Genomic DNA, 25,080 nt, shown 5'->3' on the forward strand with positions numbered 1-25,080 from the left:
GTTGGGTTAGGTCTTTGCTGCATTGTCATGTATGCTTGTTCATCCTGTTTATTAAAAATAAATTGATATTTTCCAGCAAATATCTCCTTGAATTTGTCCAAGAATATTAATCTTTAATTTTGACCTAATGTTGCTCATTCATGATATTGTTTTAGGGCCAGATTCAATCCATAACGCTGAAGTTCAGCGCTATAGTGTAATTGAAATGTAATGGCAATGTTCTCTGTTCGTGGAGACTGCATTCATGGTAAAACGTGCATATGTCAGCTCAATTGAAAATTACCTTTAAAAATCAAGCGCGCTACAGCGCTGAACTTCAGAGACACGGATTGAATTGAGTCCTTAATCTTTTAGGAAGTGATGACATTATTTGTTGTAATTGCTCCTGATAACGGCATTCTCTGGTTCAGTGCATGCTGTCACATCAGTCCCAAGCTGTTGCAGTTGTCAGGAGTCGCCTGTGTTACAATGTGTTGTCTTTCAGTTCATAAAATTAAAGATCCTTCTAGATCACCTTAGGAGTTTATTCAGTGCTGTCTCAAATACAAAAATAACCATCTCTTCATCAGACTCTAACATGAACACATTCAACAAAGAGAAAAAACTCAAATTCATCATCATTCAGAAATGATTCCAAACAAATACACAAAAGAGATTGAACATATCTGTTTACAAGGTTATTTATACACCAGTATTCACAACATGAAACACAAGTAGTGCTATGGCATTAAACAAAATAGTTACTAGTGTCTTTATCCACACAATCTCCAAGTAATGCTAAATGACTTAAATGTAAATGTAAATGTAATGACCTTGCCTTGCTTTTACATGTAGCTCAGTGGGCTAACACAGTATTGAGTCACACAGATTACCTGGGTTCAATACCCTGGTAGTTGCATACAGTTTAATGTGCATCTCGGCAGTCTGTGCCTACTAAAGGCTCTAGGAGAGATGAGTAAGACTGCTGAGAAAAGAGAGAAGAAGATACTGGAGAAATTAAAGCACGCAAAACAATTGACAAAATATGTTAAAAAAATATAGCCAAAAGATGACTTAATACTAATCTCAGATGAAACATTTCACCTCAACAAGAACACACTCAGTCAAATTCACAAGAGAAATAAAACAGCAATAATTGATCGATAGATATTGACTATTGCTCCGATTATGTTTTTCCTATTTATAAAATATTTTTCCAATTACCTTAAAGAATTGCACTTACTTTCAAATCTATACTACTGAAGCAACTACAGTTCTTCCTCTCTCAGTCCTGTCTCTCTTTCATCACTGAGTCAGGGAATGTCCTGATACAGCTATAGGCACCACCCTCATCGGGGAGAGTCCAGAGAGACTGGCTATTGATTCCATTAAAACTGTAGCTATCACTGTTCTAGCTTTATAAAATGTGATTTCTATTAAATTCATGGGTACTTATGATCACATATCTTGCATAGGGAAGATGTGGTGCTTGGCTAGCTGTGCTTGGCGAAGTCGGCCACCTCCAGGGCCATGCTGACTTTCAGGCTGCCTGGCTGCTCCATGCCCAGGACAGGGTGGCATGGTTGGGTGAAGCAGTGGGCGAGGGTCCCGAGCAGCTGGCCACGCTGGGTGTCATAGAAGGACAGACGGCCATGCTTGTAGTCTAGCAGTGTGCCAATATGAGAGGGCACCTCCCCCACGAACACATCTGACTGAACACTGCCATGGAGCAGCTCAAACCGACAACTACAGAAAGACATGAGGGAATAAGAGAGAGGGAGTGAGAAAAACATTTTTTGTGATAATCTCACTGTCAGTTAACATTAGCCTAACGCAGGACTGTTTTAGTACCGTATCAGTAAAGGTTGCATAAAAAAACGCAGCAACAATGGTTTTCGATGGAGGTAGTACGTAGTGGGAGGGCCTTTGTGATGCTCTGTTTTTCCATCAGAAAAGTTGCATTTCCATCAAACAATTGAAAACGTAGAACACCGTTTTTACCTAATAACTTCTCCTCACCACTACGCCCTCAGAGCAGGCATATCGCTGGTTCAACACGTACCTGTGATTTTGTTTCAACGTGATTGCAATGTCAAAATAGGCTCCATTTCACCTTACAAAAACAATGTTTTAATACAGGGCGGGGCCATACTTGAACATTAGAAACAGTTTAACTTTAAAGAGAAATCAGCAGTTTAAACAATAACAATGAGTTCTCCACACCACTGTTGGGCAAATTCTAATTTGTTACCTTTATTTTACCAGGAAGACATATTGAGACCTAGGTCTCCTTTTCAAATGTGCCCTGCACAATACAACACATTAATACACTACATACAGTACCAGTCAAAAGTTGACACACCTACTCATTCAAGGGTTTCTTTTATTTTTACTATTTTCTACACTGTAGAATAATAGTGAAGACATCAAACTATGAAATAACACAGAATCATGTAGTAACCCAAAAAGTGTTAACCAAATGCCTTGATGACAGCTTTGCACACTCTTGGCATTCTCTCAACCAGCTTCATGAGGTAGTCACCTGGAATGCATTTCAATGAACTGGTATGCATTGTTAAAAGTTATTTTGTGGAATTTATTTCCTTCTTAATGTGTTTGAGCCAATCAGTTGTGTTGTGACAAGGTAGGGGTGGTATACTTTGTTAAAAGTTCATTTGTGTAATTTATTTCCTTCTTAATGCGTTTGAGCCAACCAGTTGTGTTGTGACAAGGTAGGGATGGTATACAGAAGATAGCCCTATTTGGTAAAAGACCAAGTCCATATTATGGCAAAAACAGCTCAAATAAGCAAAGAGAAATGACAGTCCATCATTACTTTAAGACATGAAGGTCAGTCAATCTGGACATTTTCAATGAACTTTGAAGGTTTCTTCAAGTGCAGTTGAAAAAACCATCAGCACTATTATGAAACTGGCTCTCATGAGGACCACCACAGGAAAGGAAGACCCAGAGTTACATCTGCTGCAGAGGATAAGTTCATTAGAGTTAACAACCTCAGAAATCAGGAATTAACCGCACCTTAGATTGCAGCCCAAATAAATGACTGATTTATTTAGAATTTAAGGCACACTTAACCAACATGGCTACCACAGCATTCTGCAGTGATACGCGATCCCATCTGATTTGCACTTAGTGAGACTATCATTTGTTTTTCAACAGGACAATGATTCAAAACACACCTCTAGGCTGTGTAAGGGCTATTTGACTAAGCAGGAGAGTGATGAAGTGATGGAGTGCTGCATCAGATGACCTGGCCTCCACAATCACCCGACCTCAACCCAATTAAGATGGTTTGGGATAAGTTGGACCGCAGAGTAAAGGAAAAGCAGCCAACAAGTGCTCAGCATATGTGGGAACACCTTCAAGACTGTTGGAAAAGCATTCCAGGTGACTACCTCATGAAGCTGGTTGAGAGAATGCCAAGAGTGTGCAAAGCTGTCATCAAGGCAAAGGGTTGCTACCTTGAAGAATATCAAATATATTTGATTTCCAATGGAAAGTATAGGGGCATATCCAAATCCAGCTCCCAGATTGCAATTCCTATGGCTTCCACTAGATGTCAACAGTCTTTGTTCAAGGTTTCAGGCTTGTTTCTTCCAAAATGACGAAGAATTATGAGTTTTAATACTGGGAGTTGTAAATCAGTTTGTGCGCGCACCTGCTAATATCGTTTTCCTACTGAACATAATATTTCATGCGGAACGAAGTATAGTTTAACTACATTTTAGGGTACCTGCGGAATACATAGAAACGTATTTTTCACTTGTTTTAACAAGATTTAGCCGTAGCTTTTTGGATTCTTTTCTCTGCATGTTGAACGAGTGGATTACTCAAAAATCGATGACGCCAACTAAACTGACTTTTTGGGATATAAAGAAGGATTTTATCTAACAAAACGACACTACATGTTGTAGCTGGGACCCTTTGGATTGCAAATCAGAGGAAGATTTTCAAAAAGTGAGTATTTAAATCGCTATTTGTGATTTTATGACGCCTGTGCCGGTGGAAAAATATTTTGATGTTGGGCACCGTTCTCAAACAATCGCATTGCATGCTTGCGCTCTAACTGCACTGTCCGATACTGTAAATCGGACAGTGCAGTTAGAACAAGAATTTAAGCGTTTAACCGATAAGACACTAGTATGTACCTAAATGTTTAATATCCATAATTTGTATGATTATTTATTTGAATTGTGCGCCCTCCAGTTTCACCGGAAGTGGTCGACAGGTGCCCCGCTAGCGAGACGCCTAGCCCTAAGTCTCCTAACCTGCTATGAAGAAGTCATAGCTATAGCGAAGTGGCTTGTTTTTAGGGAATCTCATCCATGGACTTTTTGGTAAGGACCAAATCTGAATCAACCATAGGCGTTTATTTTTGGTTCAGATTTGGTCTGATCCGGACTGGCCTTCATTTGGCCCAAACATAAACATCTTTGTTTGGTTTAGATTTGGTTCGGTCTCATTCCATGCATGTCACACCCTGATCTGTTTCACTTGTCCCTGTGATTGTCTCCACCCCCTCCAGGTGTCACTTATTTTCCCCTGTGTATTTATCCCTGTGTTTCCTGTCTCTCTGTGCCAGTTTGTCTTGTATGTTTTCCAAGTCAACCAGCGTTTTTCCCGTCCGCCTGCTTTTTGCCACTCTCCTTTTTCTAGTCCCCCTGATTTTGACCCTTGCCCGTTTCTGCTCTGTACCCGCCTACCTGCCTTGACCACGAGCCTGTCTGCCACTCTGTACTTCCTGGACTCTGAACTGGTTTTGACCTTTTGCCATTCCATGACCATTCTCTTGCCTACTCCTTTTGGAATAATAAGCATTGTAAGACTCCAACCATCTGCCTCCTGTGTCTGCATCTGGGTCTCACCTTGTGTCATAATGCATTTGATCTATTCAAGAGCAACCACACCTGATTAAATTTGTCTACTCATCCTCAAGCTCTTTAATCTCTCTGGATAAGGGCGTCTGCTAAATGACTAAAATGAAAGCTAGTTCAGCGCTACAGCAAAATTGTGAAATGCTTGTGGGTCCCCGAGGAGAGGTTTGAGAACCACTGAAGTAGATATTAACTAGGCTAGTCAGTGAGAACAAATTCTAATTTACAATGACAGCCTACTCCGGCCAAACCCAGACGATGCTGGGCCAATTGTGCGCCGCCCTATGAGTCTCACAGTCAGACAGATGTGATACAGCCTGGATTTGAACCAAGTACTATAGTGACGCCTCTTGCACTGAGATGCAGTGCCTTAGTCCGCTGCGCCACTCGGGAGCCCTGTTTTAAGTGTGATTTTGCTTACTAAGGTTTTCAGATTTTTGGGAACAGACTGAACATTAACATGACTGTTGATCAGTCAGTGCAAATTTTAATTAAAATGGCATGAAGAAAATTGCATTGAGGAAGGAAGGCACTGAATTAATGCATCATAAGGAAGAGCTGGAATTTTTTCTGGATGCTCAAACAGTTTTTCTGACTTTCCCAAATTGGATCCTTTGTTTGTACCCCCCGAAGGCAATTGAACTTATCCCAGAGGCTGCTCTAAGATGCAGCCGGCAGAGAAGAGGTATTCGGAGTGGACTTCTAGTTTGACTCAGGAGGCATGCACACCATCCACCGCTTCTAAGTATATTGCTCGCTAATGACAGTCCCTGGTAGACAAACTCAGGGCGAGGATCTTCTTCCAGAGAGACTAACATACTGTTTCACGGAATCATGGCTCTCTCTGGATATACTGTCTCCGTCCACACAGCCAGAAGGGTTCTCAGTACATTGCGCAGATACAAATAAAGAACTCCAAGGGAAGAAGGCAGAGGTATATGTTTCATGATTAACTACTCATGGTGTGATTGTAGTAACGTATAATAACTCATTTTCACCTGACCTAGAATACCTTGCAATCCAATGGCGATCGTATTACCACCCAAGAGAAATCTCTTCGTTATTGTCAAGGAACTACACTGGACTTTGTGCAAACTGGAAACCACATATCCTAAGGCTACATTTCTTGTAGCATGGGACTTTAACAAAGCAAATCTGAGGACAATGCTACTGAAGTTCTATCAACACATTGCCTATAGTGCCTAAAAACTCTTGGCCATTGTTACTCTCTTTTCCGGGATGGCTACAAGGCCCTCCCTTTGGGAAATCCAAGAACGACTCCATTATGCTCCTCCCTTCCTATAGGCAGGAACTCAAACAGGAAGTACTCGTGCTAAGGTATATTCAACGCTGGTCTGACCAACGTTTCAAGATAGTTTTTATCCCGCGGACTGGGATATGTTCCGAATTGCCTCTGAGAATGACATTGAAAAATACACTGACACGGTGATCGAGTTCATAAGGAAGTGTATAGGGGATGATGTTTTCACTAACGATTAAAACCTACCTAAACCAAACACCGTGGACAGATGGCAGCATTCATGCAAAACTGAAAGCTTGAACGATCGCATTTAACCATGTCAAGGTGACTGGGAATATGGTCCAATACACACAGCCCAGTTATGCCCTCCTTAAGGTGATCAAACAGGGAAAATATCAGAGGCTGAAGAAAATTGGCTTGGCCCCTCAGACCCACAAACTTTTACAGATGCACCATTGAGAGCATCCGGTCAGGCTGTATCACCGCCGAGTACGGCAACTGCACAGTCCGCAACGGCAGAGCTCTCCAGAGGGTGGTGCGGTCTGCCCAAAGGCATCACCAGGGGCACACTTCCTGCCCTCCTGGACAACTACAGCCCCCGATGTCACAGGAAGGCCAAAAAGATCATCAACCACCCGAGCCACTGCCTGTTCACTACGCTATCATCCCTAAGGCCAGGTCAGTACAGGTGAATCAAAGCTCGGACCGAGAGACTGGAAAAACAACTTCTATCTCAAGGTCATCAGACTGTTAAATTGCCATCACCACCCAGTACCCTGCCCTTAGTCACTATCCAAAGCCGACTACCACCCTGTTACTTTACCCCCCCAGCCAAACCCTCACCTAACCCGGGCGACGTTGGGCCAATTGCGCGCCACCCTATGGGCCTCCCGATCACAGCTGGTTGTGATACAGCCCGGGATTGAACCAGGGTCTATAGTGACACTGATGCAATGTAGTGCCTTAGACCGCTGCGCCACTTGGGAGGCCCACAAATAACCTTATTCATTACATTTTAATTTTATATCAAAATGAGAAAAAAACAATACATTCACTCAATAACATTTTATTTTTCGAAAACATTTGTATATTGTCCCATACAATTGTACTCTATTTTTTATTCAGAAAATTGAAATATACAGTGCTTTCGGAAAGTGTTCAGACCCCTTTTACTTTCACATTTTGTTACATTACAGCCTTGTTCTAAAACGGATTAAATAATTCCCCCCATCAATATACACACAGTACCCCATAATGACAAAGCAAAAACAGATTTCTAGAAACATCTGCAAATGTATTAAAAATAAAAAACTGAAATATCACATTTACATAAGTATTCAGACCCTTTACTCAGTACTTTGTTGAAGCACCTTTGGCAGTGATTACAGTATCGAGTTTTCTTGGGTATGATGCTACAAGCTTGGCACACCTGTATTTGAGAAGTTTCTCCCATTATTTTTACCCCATTTTCATGATATCCAAGTGGTAGTTAAAGTCTTGTCCCATCGCTGCAACTCCCCTATGGACTTGGGAGAGGTGAAGGTCGTGAGTCATGGGTCCTCCGAAACACTACCCTGCCAAGCCGCACTGCTTCTTGACACACTGCTCGCATAACCCGGAAGCCAGATGCACCAATGTGTTCGGAGGAAACACCGTCCAGCTGGTGACCGAAATCAGCTTGCAGGCACCCGGCCTGCCACAAGTAGTCGTTAGAGCGTGTTGGAAAAAGGAAAACCCTCCCCTAACCTGGACGATGCTGGGCCAGTTGTGCGCCGCCTCATGGGTCTCCTGGTCACGGTCGGCTGTGACACAGCCTGGGATCCAACCCGGGTCTGTAGTGATGCCTCAAGCACTGGGATGCAGTGCCTTAGACTGCTGCAACACTCGGGAGGCCCGTTTCTCCCATTCTTATCTCAGGTCTCGCCAGAGATTTTTGATCAGGTTCAAGTCTGGGCTCCGCCTGGGCCACTCAAGGACATTCGGAGACTTGTCCCAAGGCCACTGCTGCATTGTCTTGGCTGTGTGCTTAGGGTCGTTGTCCTGTTGGAAGGTGAACCTTTGCCCCAGTCTGAGGTTCTGAGCGCTCTGGAGTAGGTTTTCATCAAGGATCTCTCTGTACTTTACTCTGTTCATTTTACCCTCAATCCTGACAAGTCTTCCAGTCCCTGCCGCTGAAAAACATCCACACAGCATGATGCTGCCACCCCCATGCTTCACCGTAGGAATGGTGCCAGGTTTCTTCCAGACGTGACGCTTGGCTTTCAGGCCAAAGAGTTCAATCTTGGTTTCATCAGACCAGAGAATCTTGTTTCTCATGGTCTGAGAGTCCTTCAGGTGCCTGTTGGCAAACTCCAAGCGGGCTGTAATGTGCCTTTTACTGAGGAGGCTTCCGTCTGGCCACTGTACCATAAAGGCCTGATTGGTGGAGAGCTGCAGAGATGATTGTTCTTCTGGAAGATTCTCCCATCTCCACAGAGGAACTCAAGAGCTCTGTCAAGAGTGACCTTCTCCACCGATTGGCCGGCTCTAGGAAGAGTCTTGGTGGTTCCATTTAAAACTTCTTTGGGATTAATGCCCATTCCACAGGACAGTTGAGCTAACGTAGGCTAATGCGATTAGAATTAGGTTGTAAGTAACAAGAACATTTCCCAGGACATGGACATATCTGATATTGGCAATCTAACTGCACTGTCCAATTTACAGTAGCTATTACAGAATACCATGCTATTGTTTGAGGAGAGTGCACAATTTTAAACATGAAAAGTTATTAATAAAACAATTAGGCACATTTGGGCAGCCTTGATACAAAATTGACCAGAAATTCAAATGGTTCATTGGATCAGTCTAAAACCTTGCCCATACACTGCTGCCATCTAGTGGCCAAAATCAAACTTGCGCATGGATGGAATAATACATTATGGCCTCTTGCATTTCAAAGATGTATCATCTTTACCATATCTAATAGTGTTATATTCTCCTACATTCCTTTCACATTTCCACAAACTTCGAAGTGTTTCCTTTCAAATGGTACCAGGAATATGCATATCCTTGCTTCAGGGCCTGGGAATGTCATTTTAGGTGAAAACTGAAAAAAAGGGGCAGATCCTTTTAAGAATGATGGAGGCTGCTCTGTTCTTAGGGACCTTCAATGCTGCAGACATTTTTTGGTACCCTCCCCCAGATCTGTGCCTCGACACAATCCTGTCTCGGAGCTCTACGGACAATTCCTATGGCTTGTTTTTGCTCTGATATGTACTATCAAACGTGGGACCTTAAATAGACAGATGTGTGCCTTTCCAAATCATGTTCAATCAATTTAATTTACCACAGGTGGACTCCAATCAAGTTGTAAAGACATCTCAAGGATGATAAATGGAAACAGCATTCACCTGAGCTCAATTTCGAGTATCATAGCAGAGGGTCTGAATACTTAACTTATTTACATATTTTTTTTATTTTTTATTTTTAAACATTTGAACACGCAAAAAAACGTTTTGCTTCGTCATTTGGGGTATTGTGTGTAGATTGATGAGGAATACAATTAATTTAATACATTTTAGAATAAGGTTGTAATGTAAAAAACGGTGGAAAATTGATGGGGTCTGAACACTTTCCGAACGCACTGTATATATATATTTACATTTTGGCGACCCCCACTGCAGTTCCCCACTGTGGCATATCAAGATGCTGATTAAACAGCATGATCATTACACAGGTGCACCTTGTGCCTACAAGCATCCTAAAATGTGTTGTCACAACTTATGCCACAGAGAGCCTGCGATGGCATGCTGACTGCAGGAATGTCCACAAGAGCTGTTGGCAGAAAATGTTATGTTAATTTCTCTACCATAAGCCGCCTCAAACGTCATTTTAGAGAATTTGGCAGTACCAGCCTCGCAACCAAAGAACAGGACCTCCAAATCTGGCTTCTTCACCTGTGGGATCATCTGAGACCAACCAATATCAAGCGACCGGACAGCTGATTTAACTGTGGGTTTGCACAACCAAATAATTTTTACACAAACTGTCAGAAACCATCTCAGGGAAGCTCATCTGCATGCTTGTCACAAGACTGTAGTTTGTCGTCGTAACCAACTTCTGTGGGAAAATGCTCACCTTCGATGGCCACTGGCACACTGGAGAAGTGTGCTCTTCACGGATGAATCGCAGTTTCAACTGTACCAGGCAGATGGCAGACAGCGTGTATGGCGTCATGTGGGTGAGCGATTTGCTGATGTTAACATTGCGGACAGAGTGCCCCGTTGTGGCGGTGGGGATAAGGTATTAGGAGGCATAAGTTACGGACAACGAACACAATTGCATTTCATCGATGGCAATTTGAATGCACATTGGTACCGTGACGAGATTCTGAGGCCCATTGTCGTGCCATTTATCCGCCGTCATCACCTCATGTTTCAGCTTGATAATGCAAGGTCCCATGTAGCAAGGGAAATTCCTGTAAGCTGATAATGTCCCAGTTCTTCCATAGCCTGCATACTCACTAGACATGTCACCTGTTGAACATGTTTGGGATGCTCTGGATCAACTTGTAAGACAGTGTGTTCCAGTTCCCGCCAATATCAAGCAACGTCACACAGCCATTAACTTCTTTGGGATAGGGGGCGGTATTTTGACGTCCGGATGAAAAGCGGGCCCAAAGTAAACTGCCTGCTACTCAGGCCCAGAAGCTAGGATATGCATATAATTGGTAGATTTGGATAGAAAACACTCTAAAGTAGTTTCTAAAACTGTGAGTATAACAGAACTGAAATGGCAGGCGAAACCCCGAGTACATACCATCCCCCCCCAAAAAAATTAAAATAAATTCAGCCTACCACTGATTTCAATGGCTGGCATTTTTATTATAAGGCGAAACCATCCCAAATTGCAGTTCCTAGGGCTTCCCCTAGATGTCAACAGTTTTTAGAAAGTGTTTCAGGCTGGTTTAAAGAAAAATGAGGGAGAAGTTGTAGTTTTCTAGGTGGCTCCCATTTTGGCTGTAGTGTTTCCAAGCGCATGGCCGAGAGCGCGTTCTTTTTGTATATCTCCGGTAAAGACAATAACGATACTCCGTCTTAAATTTTATTGTTTATTTGCGTATTAGGGTACCTATTGTTTGATAAACGTTGATTGACTTGTTTGGATAAGTTTATTGGTAACATTTGGGATTCATTTTGAAGGAGGGAAACCGAGTGAATTTTTGACTGAAGCGCGCCAGCTTAACTGAATTTTTATGGATATAAAGAAGGAATTTATCGAACAAAAAGGACCATTTGTACTGTAACTGGGACATTTTGGAGTGCCAACAGAAGATCTTCAAAAGGTAAGGCACATATTATATTGCTATTTCTGACCGTGTTGCAACTCCCTATCTATACCCACGAGTCCTATATCGACATAACCTGAAAGGCCGCTCAGCAAGGAAGAAGCCACTGCTCCAAAACCGCCATAAAAAAGTCTGACTACGGTTTGCAATTGCACATATGAACAAAGATCATACTTTTTGGAAAACTGTCCTCTGGTCTGATGAAACAAAAATAGAACTGTTTGGCCATAATTATGTTTGGAGGAAAAAGGGGGAGGCTTGAATTAAGGGGGTGGCAGCATCCTGTTGTGGGGGTGCTTTGCTGCAGGAGGGACTGGTGCACTTCACAAAATAGATGGCATGGTTTAGTAAATTGGCATGGTAAGGTAAATTATGTGGATATTTTGAAGCAACATCTCAAGACATCAGTCAGGAAGTTAAAGCTTGGTCGCAAATGGGTCTTCCAAATGGACAATGACACCAAGCATACTTCCAAAGTTGTGGCAAAATTGATTTTATTACATTTTTTACTTTTATTTGACAAGGCAGGCCAGTTGAGGCTCATTTACAACTACGACCTGGCCAAGATAAAGCAAAGCAGTGTGACACAAACAGAGTTACACGTGTGATAAACAAACATAGTCAATAACACAATAGAAAAATCTATATACAGTGTGTGCAAATGTAGTAAGATTAGGGAGGTAAGGCAATAAATACGCCATAGTGGTGAAATAATTATAATTTAGCAATTAAACACTGGAGTGATAGATGTGCAGAAGATGAATGTGCAAGTAGAGATACTGGGGTGCAAAGGATTTAAAAATTACAACATGGGGATGAGGTAGTTGGGTGGTCTATTTACAGATGGGCTGTGTACAGGTTCAATGACCAGTAAGCTGCTCTGACAGCTGAAGCTTAAAGTTAGAGAGGGAGATAAGACTCCAGCTTCAGTGATTTATTTTGCAATTCCTTCCAGTCATTGGCAGCAAAGAACTGGAAGGAAAGGTGGCCAAATTAGGTGTTGGCTTTGTGGGTGACCAGTGAAATATACCTGCTGGAGCGCATGCTACGGGTGGGTGCTGCTATGGTGACCAGTGAATTGAGATAAGGCGGGGCTTTACCTCGCAAAAACGTATGATGACCTGGAGCCAGTGGGTTTGGCGAATATGAAACGAGGGCCAGCCAACGAGAGCATACAGGTCGCAGTGGTGGGTAGTATATGGGGCTTTGGTGACAAAACGGATTGCACTGTGTTTGACTGCATCCAATTTGCTGAGTAGAGTGTTGGAGGCTATTTTGTAAATGACATCGCCGAAGTCAAGGATCAGTAGGATAGTCCATTTTACGAGTATATGTTTGGCAGCATGAGTGAAGGATGCTTTGTTGCGAAATAGGAAGCCGATTCTAGATTTAATTATGGATTGGAGATGCTTAATGTCATTCTTGAAAGAGAGTTTACAGTCTAACCAGACACCTAGGTATTTGTTGTTGTCCACATAAGTCAGAACCGTCCAGAGTAGTGATGCTAGTCGGGAAGGCGGGTGTGGGCAACGATCGGTTAAAGAGCATGCATTTAGTTTTACTAGCATTTAAGAGCATTTGGAGGCCACGGAAGTAGTGTTGTATGGCATTGAAGCTCGTCTGGAGGTTTGTTAGCACAGTGTCCAAAGAGGGGCCAGAGGTATACAGAATAGTGTCATCTGCATAGAGGTGGATCAGAGAATCGCCAGCAGTGAGAGCGACATCATTGATCTATACAGAGAAAAGAGTCGGCCCGAGAATTGAACCCTGTGGCACCCTCATAGACTGCCAGAGGTCCGGACAATAGACCCTCTGATTTGACACACTGAACTCTGAGAAGTAGTTGGTGAACCAGGCGAGGCAGTCATTTGAGAAACCAAGGCTATTCAGTCTGCCGATCAGAATGCGGTGATTGACAGAGTCAAAAGCCTTGGCCAGGTCGATGAAGACGGCTGCACAGCATTGTCTTTTATTGATGGCAGTTATGATATCGTTTAAGACCTTGAGCGTGGCTGAGGTGCACCCATGACCAGCTCGGAAACCAGATTGCATAGCGGAGAAGGTACGGTGGGATTAGAAATGGTCGGTGATCTGTTTGTTAACTTGTTAGGGCTAAGGGGCAGTATTGACACGGCTGGATAAAAAACGTACCCGATTTAATCTGGTAACTACTCCTGCCCAGTAACTAGAATATGCATATAATTATTGGCTTTGGATAGAAAACACTCCAAAGTTTCTAAAACTGTTTGAATGGTGTCTGTGAGTATAACAGAACTCAAATGGCAGGTCAAAACCTGAGAAGATTCTGTACAGGAAGTACCCTGTCTGACCATTTCTTCCCCTTCTTGATTATCTCTATCCATTACAAAGGATCTCTGCTGTTACGTGACACTTCCTACGGCTCACATGGTTTCTCAGAAGGCGGCAAAAAGCTGAATCGTGGCTTTGCAGGCTCTGGCTGAAACAAAGTAGCGCGTTTGGGTAGTGGCTGGTTACAGTACTGTGAGACTCAGCCTCGTGCCCGCGTCGACCGAATGCTTTGTTTTCTTTCCTCTGTTTACCTAAACGGAGATTCCCGGTCGGAATATTGTTGCTTTTTTACGAGAAAAATGGCATAAAAATGGATTTTAAACAGCGGTTGACATGCTTCGAAGTACGGTAATGGAATATTTAGATTTTTTTTGTCACGAATTGCGCCATGCTCGCGACCCTGATTTACCATTTCGGATAGTGTCTGGAACGCACGAACAAAACACCGCTATTTGGATATAACGATGGATTATTTTGGACCAAACCAACATTTGTTATTGAAGTAGCAGTCCTGGGAGTGCATTCTGACGAAGACAACAAAGGTAATCAAACTTTTGTAATAGTAAATCTGATTTTGGTGAAGGCTAAACTTGCTGGGTGTCTAAATAGCTAGCCCGTGATGGCTGGGCTATGTACTTAGAATATTGCAAAATGTGCTTTCACCAAAAAGCTATTTTAAATTCGGACATATCGAGTGCATAGAGGAGTTCTGTATCTATAATTCTTAAAATAATTGTTATGCTTTTTGTGAACGTTTATCGTGAGTAATTTAGTCAATTGTTAGTAAATTCCCCGGAAGTTTCCGGGGGTATGCTAGTTCTGAACGTCACATGCTAATGTAAAAAGCTGGTTTTTGATATAAATATGAACTTGATTGAACAAAACATGCATGTATTGTATAACATAATGTCCTAGGGTTGTCATCTGATGAAGATCATCAAAGGTTAGTGCTGCATTTAGCTGTGGTTTGGGTTTTTGTGACATTATATGCTAGCTTGAAAAATGGGTGTCTGATTATTTCTGGCTGGGTACTCTGCTGACATAATCTAATGTTTTGCTTTCGTTGTAAAGCCTTTTTGAAATCGGACAGTGTGGTTAGATTAACGAGAGTCTTGTCTTTAAAATGCTGTAAAATAGTCATATGTTTGAGAAATTGAAGTAATAGTATTTCTAAGGTATTTGAAAATCGCGCCACGGGATTCAACTGGCTGTTGCGTAGGTGGGACGAATTTGTCCCGCCTAGCCGAGAGAGGTTAACTTGGCTTTCAAAGACTTTACAAAAGGTAGGGCAAGATAGATATAGGTTTGTAACAGTTTGGGTCTAGAGTGTCTCCCCCTTTGAAGAGGGGGATGACCACAGCAGCTTTCCAATCTTTGGGGATCTCAGACGATTACGAAAGAGGTTGAACAGGCTAGGAAAAGAGGTTGCAACAATTGCAGCAGATCATTTTAGAAAGAGATAGTCCAGATTGTCTAGCCCGGCTGATTTGTAGGGGTCCAGATTTTGCAGCTCTTTCAGAACATCAGCTATCTGGATTTGGGTGAAGGAGAAATGGGGGAAGCTTGGGCAAGTTGCTGTGGGGGGTGCAGAGCAGTTGACCGGGTAGGGGTAGCCAGGTGGAAAGCATAGCCAGCCGTAGAAAAATGCTTACTGAAATTCTCAATTATTGCGGATTTATTGGTGGTGATAGTGTTTCCTAGCCTCAGTGCAGTGGGCAGCTGGGAGGAGGTGCTCTTATTCTCCATGGACTTTACAATTTCCCAGAACTTTTTGGAGTTTGTGCTACAGGATGCAAATTTCTGTTTGAAAAAGCTAGCCTTTGCTTTCCTAACTGCTTCTGTATATTGGTTCCTAACTTCCCTGAAAGTTGCATATTGCGGGGGCTATTCAATGCTAATGCAGTACGCCACAGGATGTTTTTGTGCCTGTCAAGGGCAGTCAAGTCTGGAGTGAACCAAGGGCTACATCTGTTCTTAGTTCTACATTTGTTTTGAATGGGGCATGCTTATTTAAGATGGTGAGGAAAGCACTTTTAAAGAATAACTAGGTATCCTCTACTGACGGAATGAGGTCAATATCCTTCCAGGATACCCAGGCCAGGTCGATTAGAAAGGCCTGCTTGCTGAAGTGTTTTAGGGAGCGTTTGACAGTGATGAGGGGTGGTCTTTGACCGCGGACCCATTACGGACGCAGGCAATGATCGCTTAGATCCTGGTTGAAGACAGCAGAGATGTATATAGAGGGCAGGCTGGTCAGGATGATATCTATGAGGGTGCCCATGTTTACGGGTTTAGGTTTGTACCTGGTAGGTTCCTTGATAATTTGTGTGAGATTGAGGGCATCTAGCTAGCATCTAGCTTAGATTGTAGGACGGCTGGGGTGTTAAGCATATCCCAGCTTAGGTTACCTAACAGTACAAACTCTGAAGATAAATGGGGGGGGGGGCAATTAATTCACATATGGTGTCCAGGGAACAGCTAGGGGCTGGTCTATAACAAGTGGCAACAGTGAGACTTATTTCTGGAAAGGTGGATTTTTAAAGTAGAAGCTTAAACTGTTTGTGCACAGACCTGGATAGCATGACAGAACTCTGCAGGCTATATCTGCAGTAGATTGCAACTCCACCCCCTTCGGCAGTTGTATCTTGGCGGAAAATGTTGTAGTTGGGGATGGTAATTTCAGAATTTTTGGTGGTCTTCCTAAGCCAGGATTCAAGACATGGCTAGGACATCAGGGTTGGCGGAGTGTGCTAAAGCAGTAAAGAAAAAAAAAACTTAGGGAGGATGCTTCTGATGTTAACATGCATGAAACCAAGGCTTTGACGGTTACATAAGTCAACAAATGATAGCGCCTGGGGAATAGGAGTGGAACTGGGGGCTACAGGGCCTGGGTTAACCTCCACATCACCAGAGGAACAGAGGAGGAGTAGGATAAGGGTACTGCTAAAGGCTATAAGAACTAGTCGTCTAGTGCGTTAGGGACAGAGAAGGAGCAGATTTCTGGGTGTGGTAAAATAGATTCAGGGCATAATGTACAGACAATGGTGTGGTAGGATGTGAGTACAGTGGAGATAAACCTAGGCGTTGAGTGACAATGACAGAGGCTTAAGGACAACAAAGTCAAGGAATTGGAGTGGCCATCACAAAGCCCTGACCTCAATTCTATAGAAAATTTGTGGCCAGAACTGAAAAAGCGTGTGCGAGCAAGGAGGCCTCCAAACCTGACTCAGTTAGACCAGCTCTGTCAGGAGGAATGGGCCAAAATTCACCCAATTTATTGTGGGAAGCTTGTGGAAGGCTACCCGAAACATTTGACCCAAGTTAAACAATTTAAAGGCAATGCTACCAAATACTAATTGAGTGTATGTAAACTTCTGACCCACTGGGAATGTGATGAAAGAAATAAAAGCTGAAAATCATTCTCTCTACTATTATTCTGACATTTCACATTAAGTGGTGATCCTAACTAACCTCATTTCTACTAGGATTAAATGTCAGGAATTGTGAAAAACTGAGTTTAAATGTATTTGGCTAAGGTGTATGTGAACTTCCGACTTCAACTGTATCTGTATTCCCAGTCATGTGAAATCCATATATTAAGGCCTAATGAATTTATTGAAATTGACTGATTTTCTTATATCAACTGTACCAGCACAATCTTTGAATGTTGAGTTTGTTTTCGTTCAGTGTATGTATGTGTAATGTCTTGTACATCTCTCGCCAATTCAACACCCCCAGGTGTGAGCGCGCTTTGAGAAAGTTCTGGAGGTGACCCACTACACCCCAGGCTACATGGAGTAAATATTTGACCAATCACAGGAGGAGAGGAAGAGGATCAGCAATGAACATCAACAATGAGAGGTAGGCTACACCTGGAGTCATACTGTTGATAGGAGTGTGTGGATGATCTTTCTTCATCTCATCGCTCACTGATGGAAGAACACCCACATACCGGGCATGACCACTGACTGGCCTTAGTTCCAGGTGCAACACACACACACTCAGCGGGTGAATGGAAGTTAACACCTAATAGAGTGTACTGTAATATGGGATGATGTAGACTTCAGCCCCTTTGTTATTGTCAGAGTTAGTATAATGTAGTGAACATTGTTACAAGTAGGGTTGCAAAGGGTCGGAAACTTTCCAGTAAAGTTCAAAAAATTTAATGGGAAGTTAAGCCCGGGAATTTTGGAAATTTTGCTTAAATTCATCAACAAAGTTACCTTATAACAGTGAACCTTTTTTGTGGGATACACAAGGCAATTCTAGGTCTTGTGGCATATTTTGGTTACCTATCCCCAATTCAATGGAATTACAACCCTCTGCATGCACAGTGCACTCTTCCATCACATGTACAGCTGATTCTCAAGATCTTGCACACTAATGAGAACCTATTGAGCCCAAACTACTACACTGTCTAAGCCAAGGACGACATGCTTTCTGGTAAGTTTTGATGACAATACTGGGTGGGGTGAATATATTTTATACGTCATCCATTATTTTTTGTTAACTAGTAAATAGTAGCCTTCAGCAAAGTGTGCTTAAAGCATTTCTAACTTGTTAACAATTTCTGCTAGTTAGTTTTTGATACCATGTACCATTTAGCTTGCTTGAAGCCTGCTAACTGAGGGGTGTAAATTTAAAAAAATAACACGTTTCATTTTAAAACATTTATCTTACAAAGGAGTTGTTTAATCTAACTGCTTAACTATTTATCTGTACATGGAATTGTATTTGTTGTTTTTTTTACAATTTTTCCCCTAATCTTTACAGGAAAATGCCACGGGCACTATCTGATGTGTGGAGACATTTCACTGCAGCTAATGTAGAAGGAAAAGCTGTGTACATTTGCAAAAAAATGTGCCAAATCATATGTGAAGAATGCAACAAAGATGCAGAATCATCTGGCCAAGTGCATAAAGTTCCCTCAGCGCTCACAACAAGCAACCTCTGACAGAAGTCCCTCTACTTCTATTCGAGGTAAAACTTATGAATCAGACACCTTATCGATAGCAACAGCTCATGGTCCTCCTGGAATCAGAAGTTTTTTTGACTCAATGGAGGAACGTAGTCAGAGAAATGCTGATGAATGTCTTGCTCGAGCTCTGTATGCAACTGGTTCACCTCTTATGCTCACAGGCAATGTGTATTGGAAGACATTTCTGAATGTTCTTTGCCCAGCATACACCCCTCCAACCAGACATGCTTTATCTACTCATTTGCTGGATGCAGAGTTCAACAGAGTTCAAGTGAAGGTCAAGCAAATCATAGAGAAAGCAATCATCTCTGATGGGTGGTCGAATGTTCGTGGGTAAGGAATAATTAACTACATCATCTTCACCCCTCAACCAGTATTAGAAAAAGAGCACAGACACCAGGGACAACAGACACACCTGTCTCTACTTTATGTCGTGGAAAATTGCCTCAGAAATATAACACTCTTACAAGAACTTGTGACTTTAATACAGAGTAGCAAAGCCGAGCCCTTCCATGGAAGGACCCTATTACACACGCATCAGAGCCAAGCCCTTCCATGAAAAAGACTAAATTCTCATATTACAGAGTCCTATCTTTATAGGATTCTGTCTTTGCATAACGTATAGAGTCCCCTCCCTCTATATGAAAATAGCTTCCCTAGACCGTTCTTCACCATTATCGCTCCATATCAGTTCTTGCTTGTTAATGCCCACATCTGCCCGCTGTATAGGTTATAATGGTAGCAGGGCCTGGTCCTATATGTTCCATTCCTTATATAGCCATTCTGTCTCAGCTCTTCAAAGTGGACAGCCTAAATGCTGCTAATAATGGAAATGGAATCAGAGTCATGAGTTTTGCTCCCACAATTGCAGATGAGCTAAAGGCAGTCATCAATGACCTTGGACCACAGTAGGTATTTGCACTGGTGACAGACAATGCTGCGAACATGAAGGCTGCTTGGTCTAAAGTGGAGGAGTCCTACCCTCACATCACACCCATTGGCTGTGCTGCTAATGCATTGAATCTGCTCCTCAAGGACATCATGGCACTGAAAACAATGGATACACTCTACAAGAGAGCAAAGGAAATGGTTAGGTATGTGAAGGGTCATCAAGTTATAGCAGCAATCTACCTCACCAAGCAAAGTGAGAAGAATACGAGCACCACCGTTGGGGTGGTATTGTCATCATGTTTGACAGTCTCCTGGAGGGGTAGGAGTCTCTCCAAGAAATGGCCATATCACAGTCTGCCGATATGGACCGCCCCATCAAGAGGATCCTCCTAGATGATGTATTTCGGGAGAGTGGTAAGCAGCCTGAAACTCCTGAAACCTACAGAATTAGCCATTGCACAGATTGAGGGAGACAATGTCATCCTGTCAGATTTTTTTTTTTACCTTTATTTATACAGGTTTATTCTCATTGAGATAAATATTTATTTTCCAAGAGAGACCTGGTCCAATAGCAGCAAGGGGAACAATGTTTCAGACAAACCAAATTACATACACAACATTAAACAAAACTATAAACACACATACAGTACAACAAAAACATATTACATTTAAAAACACAAACATCTTGACTAAAAACAGCTGGCCTAAAAACAATTACACTCTTCTATAATATATACGATCAAGTGTTTGAACTCCGCCAACGAAACTAGATCACCACATTTTAAAATGTTCAAAAGAGAATTCCAGGACCACGGTGCTAAGTAACTAAAACTATTTCTCCCATGACCTGTTCTAATTTTTGGTACTGTTAGAAGCAATTCAGAATGGGACCGTAATTGATACTTATTTACTGACCGAACTAAAAAAGAACAGAGATAAAATGGCATTTTACCCAATATGGCCTTAAAATCAGTGTATACCAGTGTTTAAGCCTACGCAAGGTCAATGACGACCAGCCAACAGCGCTGTAGAGATCACAATGTGTTAGACGTTTCTGATTTGTAATGAACCTGAGGGCTGCATGATACACTGAATCAAGTGCTCTCAGGGTAGTGGCTGAGGCCTGCATATATACACTGCTCAAAAAAATAAAGGGAACACTAAAATAACACATCCTAGATCTGAATGAATGAAATAATCTTATTAAATACTTTTTTCTTTACATAGTTGAATATGCTGACAACAAAATCACACAAAAATAATCAATGGAAATCCAATTTATCAACCCATGGAGGTCTGGATTTGGAGTCACACTCAAAATTAAAGTGGAAAACCACACTACAGGCTGATCCAACTTTGATGTAATGTCCTTAAAACAAGTCAAAATGAGGCTCAGTAGAGTGTGTGGCCTCCACATGCCTGTATGACCTCCCTACAACGCCTGGGCATGCTCCTGATGAGGTGGCGGATGGTCTCCTGAGGGATCTCCTCCCAGACCTGGACTAAAGCATCTGCCAACTCCTGGACAGTCTGTGGTGCAACGTGGCGTTGGTGGATGGAGCGAGACATGATGTCCCAGATGTGCTCAATTGGATTCAGGTCTGGGGAACGGGCGGGCCAGTCCATAGCATCAATGCCTTCCTCTTGCAGGAACTGCTGACACACTCCAGCCACATGAGGTCTAGCATTGTCTTGCATTAGGAGGAACCCAGGGCCAACCGCACTAGCATATGGTCTCACAAGGGGTCTGAGGATCTCATATCGGTACCTAATGGCAGTCAGGCTACCTCTGGCGAGCACATGGAGGGCTGTGCGGCCCCCCAAAGAAATGCCACCCCACACCATGACTGACCCACCACCAAACCGGTCATGCTGGAGGATGTTGCAGGCAGCAAAACGCTCTTCACGGCGTCTCCAGACTCTGTCACGTCTGTCACATGTGCTCAGTGTGAACCTGCTTTCATCTGTGAAGAGCACAGGGCGCCAGTGGCGAATTTGCCAATCTTGGTGTTCTCTGGCAAATGCCAAACGTCCTGCACGGTGTTGGGCTGTAAGCACAACTCCCACCTGTGGACGTCGGGCCCTCATACCACCCTCATGGAGTCTGTTTCTGACCGTTTGAGCAGACACATGCACATTTGTGGCCTGCTGGAGGTCATTTTGCAGGGCTCTGGCAGTGCTCCTCCTGCTCCTCCTTGCACAAAGGCGGAGGTAGCGGTCCTGCTGCTGGGTTCTTGCCCTCCTACGGCCTCCTCCACGTCTCCTGATGTACTGGCCTGTCTCCTGGTAGCGCCTCCATGCTCTGGACACTACGCTGACAGACACAGCAAACCTTCTTGCCACAGCTCGCATTGATGTGCCATCCTGGATGAGCTGCACTACCTGAGCCACTTGTGTGGGTTGTAGACTCCGTCTCATGCTACCACTAGAGTGAAAGCACCGCCAGCATTCAAAAGTGACCAAAACATCAGCCAGGAAGCATAGGAACTGAGAAGTGGCCTGTGGTCCCCACCTGCAGAACCACTCCTTTATTGGGGGGTGTCTTGCTAATTGCCTATAATTTCCACCTGTTGTCTATTCCATTTGCACAACAGCATGTGAAATTTATTGTCAATCAGTGTTGCTTCCTAAGTGGACAGTTTGATTTCACAGAAGTGTGATTGACTTGGAGTTATGTTGTGTTGTTTAAGTGTTCCCTTTATTTTTTTGAGCAGTATATAACATCACTAAAATCTAAAACCGACAATTGTACATCGTACCAGCTCCTTCCTGGCCTCAAAAGAAAAACAAGCCTTATGCCGGTAATAAAATCCTATTTTCAGCTTGAGCTTCCTTATCAAGTTCTCTACATGCACAGTGAAGCTCAGTTTATCATCAACCCACACACCCAAATATTTGTACACGTTAACTTGCTCTATATTATGTCCAGCCAATGTAGCAATGACATGATTTGTAACATGCCTGGCATTTGAAAATACCATGCATTTTGTTTTACCGAATTTAGAATCAGCTTTAAAATCATACAGATTCTGTTCTATGATGTTAAATGCTCTTTGGGCATTTTCAAAAGCTAAAGATAAACTACTACCACTTGAATAAAGAACAGTATCATCTGCATAAAAATTAACATCCGCTGTTTCAATAAGATCCCCAATGTTGTTGATATACAAAATGAACAACAGTGGGCCCAAAATAGAACCTTGCGGAACACCTGAGCACACCTCTATGGACTCAGATTTGCAACCATCCGCCATTACACATTGTGTATGATTTGATAGGTAATTTATAAACCAATCTAGAGCATAACCAGTAATTCCACAACATTTTAACCTTTGCACTAACACAGCATGGTCCACGGTGTCAAAAGCCTTCGACAAATCAATAAAAACAGACACACAATGTAACTTCTTATCAAGAGCACAGTGGATGTCATTTAAAACCTTCAATGTTGCTGAAACAGTGCTGTGGCCAGACCTAAAACCTGATTGCATTCCATTTAAGATATTGTTTTCTTGGAAGTAGGTCTTTAGCTGCCTACTAACTAAGGACTCCAGTACCTTTGATAGTACAGACAATTTTGAAATGGGTCGATAGTTGTCAAGTAGCGAGGGATCTCCACCTTTCAGGAGAGGCAGTACAAAAGCAGATTTCCATAACTTGGGGATTTCCTTAACATCAAGCATAAGGTTAAGGGGGAGCAATGATGTCAGCGGCTAGGTGTAGGAGGCGGGGGTCTAGTTCATCAGGGCCAGGGGATTTGTTTTTATCAATTTCTTTCAGGGCGTTACACACTTCTGAAACAGAGAAGGATGAAAAGGAAAACCTGGTGAAGGAGTGCACAGGGGTGTCAGGTAAATTTATAGGGGGCTCAATTTTACCTTTGACCTTTTCAAATAAACTGCCTGCATCTAAAAAAAATGCTTGTTCAAGGCTTTCAGAATGGAGGTTCTCTCAGTTACAATCTGAGTGTCGACCAACAATTGTTTAGGAAGCTATGTATCTTTTCTGCACTCCAAACCTTTCTCTACTTGCCAAAATGTGGATGGATTATTTACATTTTGTGAAGTAGATTTCAGGTAGTGGTCTGCTTTCAATTTACGGATCATAGCCACACCCATATTTCGAAGATGTTTAAAAGCCATCCAATCATCTGCCAAACCAGTCCCTTTTGCTTTAGCCCACATAGCATTTCGTTCCCTTATGATTTTTGTAAGTTCCTTAGTAAACCAAGGGTTCTCTCTGCCCTTAATACTGCATTTTTTAAAAGGGCATGCCTATTGCATACATCCTGGAATGCGTTGTGGAAGTAAGAAAAGGCTAGTTCAACATCAGGGATTAATTCTATTCAATGCTAGATACATCATGTAAAAAACCTTGAATATCAAACCGCTTCCAGTTTCTTTTCATAATGACACGTGGAGACTGCTTGGGAATTTGACCATCTCTCACACAGGCAATAGCACAGTGATCACTTATGTCATTTGCAAAAATACCAGAAGCATTAAAACGATGAGGAGTATTGGTTAAGATCAAATCAATCAAAGAGGATTTCAGAGGATATTTTATATTCAACCTAGTTACACTGTTGACAATCTGAGTAATATTGTAGGTATTGCACAGAATGTTAAGTTGATCAGAGCTAGATGTTAGCCAGTCCTGATTTAGATCACCCATCAGGACAAACTCAGAATTGCCATTCTGTGATAACAATTTGAAAATACAATCCAGAGAGCCAACAGTAGCAGATGGAGGTCTATAATAGCAAGATACAACAATATTTAAAGATGAGCCAAGGTTTAGGTTCAAAGACAGATATTCAAATTGCTTAGGTATAGTAACAGAAGTCCGAATGACCCCATAGAACTTGTCTTTTACATATACAGCAACACCACCACCCTTAGATTTACGATCTGTACGAAAAACATTGTAACCATTTATGCCAATATTTTTGTCTGTAATAGATTTTTTAAGCCAGGTTTCAGAAAGCATAAATACATCCGGGTCGGCAGTTTTTATCCATATATTCACAAAATCAAGCTTCGGCAGAAGGCTTCCTACATTCATATGCAAAAACTTCAGGCCACTGACTACTTAATTCGGCAGGGGTAAGAATGTCAGGACCTGGATTAGACTGGACATTTCCAGACAAAAGAAGCAGCAAGATAATGGCAAGTCTAGATCGAGGGTTACAACACTTGGAGTTACAGACAGCACTTGAACGAGAATCCATAGTCACCAGAGTCTTTAACGCCACATATTTCAGGAGATGTGTGAAGTCCAGAGACATGGTTAAGTACCAAGAGAACAGTCCTGACATGTAACCGCAAGAGTCCGATTTCTCCCATATTGTTCGGGAGAAATGTGCGTAGTTCTCATGTGCATTTCCAGAGCAAGCGTGAGGTTTCTCACAATACTCGAGGGAGAAATTATCATATATTTC

At 42.5% G+C, this 25,080-nt stretch overlaps 1 protein-coding gene across 1 annotated transcript in view; it reads right to left on the reverse strand.

Annotated features, from left to right (window-relative positions):
• Positions 1 to 503: 503 nt before the first annotated feature.
• Positions 504 to 25,080, reverse strand: part of cmya5 (cardiomyopathy associated 5) — a 96,146-nt gene continuing 71,569 nt past the window's right edge. Inside the window, exon 14 of the mRNA XM_045709108.1 lies at positions 504 to 1,725. Within this exon, the coding sequence (XP_045565064.1) occupies positions 1,473 to 1,725 (253 nt within the window). The 3' untranslated portion in view covers positions 504 to 1,472. The remainder of the gene's footprint in view (positions 1,726 to 25,080) is intronic.

The sequence above is a fragment of the Salmo salar genome, chromosome ssa26 (assembly GCF_905237065.1).
Source record: "Salmo salar chromosome ssa26, Ssal_v3.1, whole genome shotgun sequence".
NCBI classification, from domain to species: domain Eukaryota; kingdom Metazoa; phylum Chordata; class Actinopteri; order Salmoniformes; family Salmonidae; genus Salmo; species Salmo salar.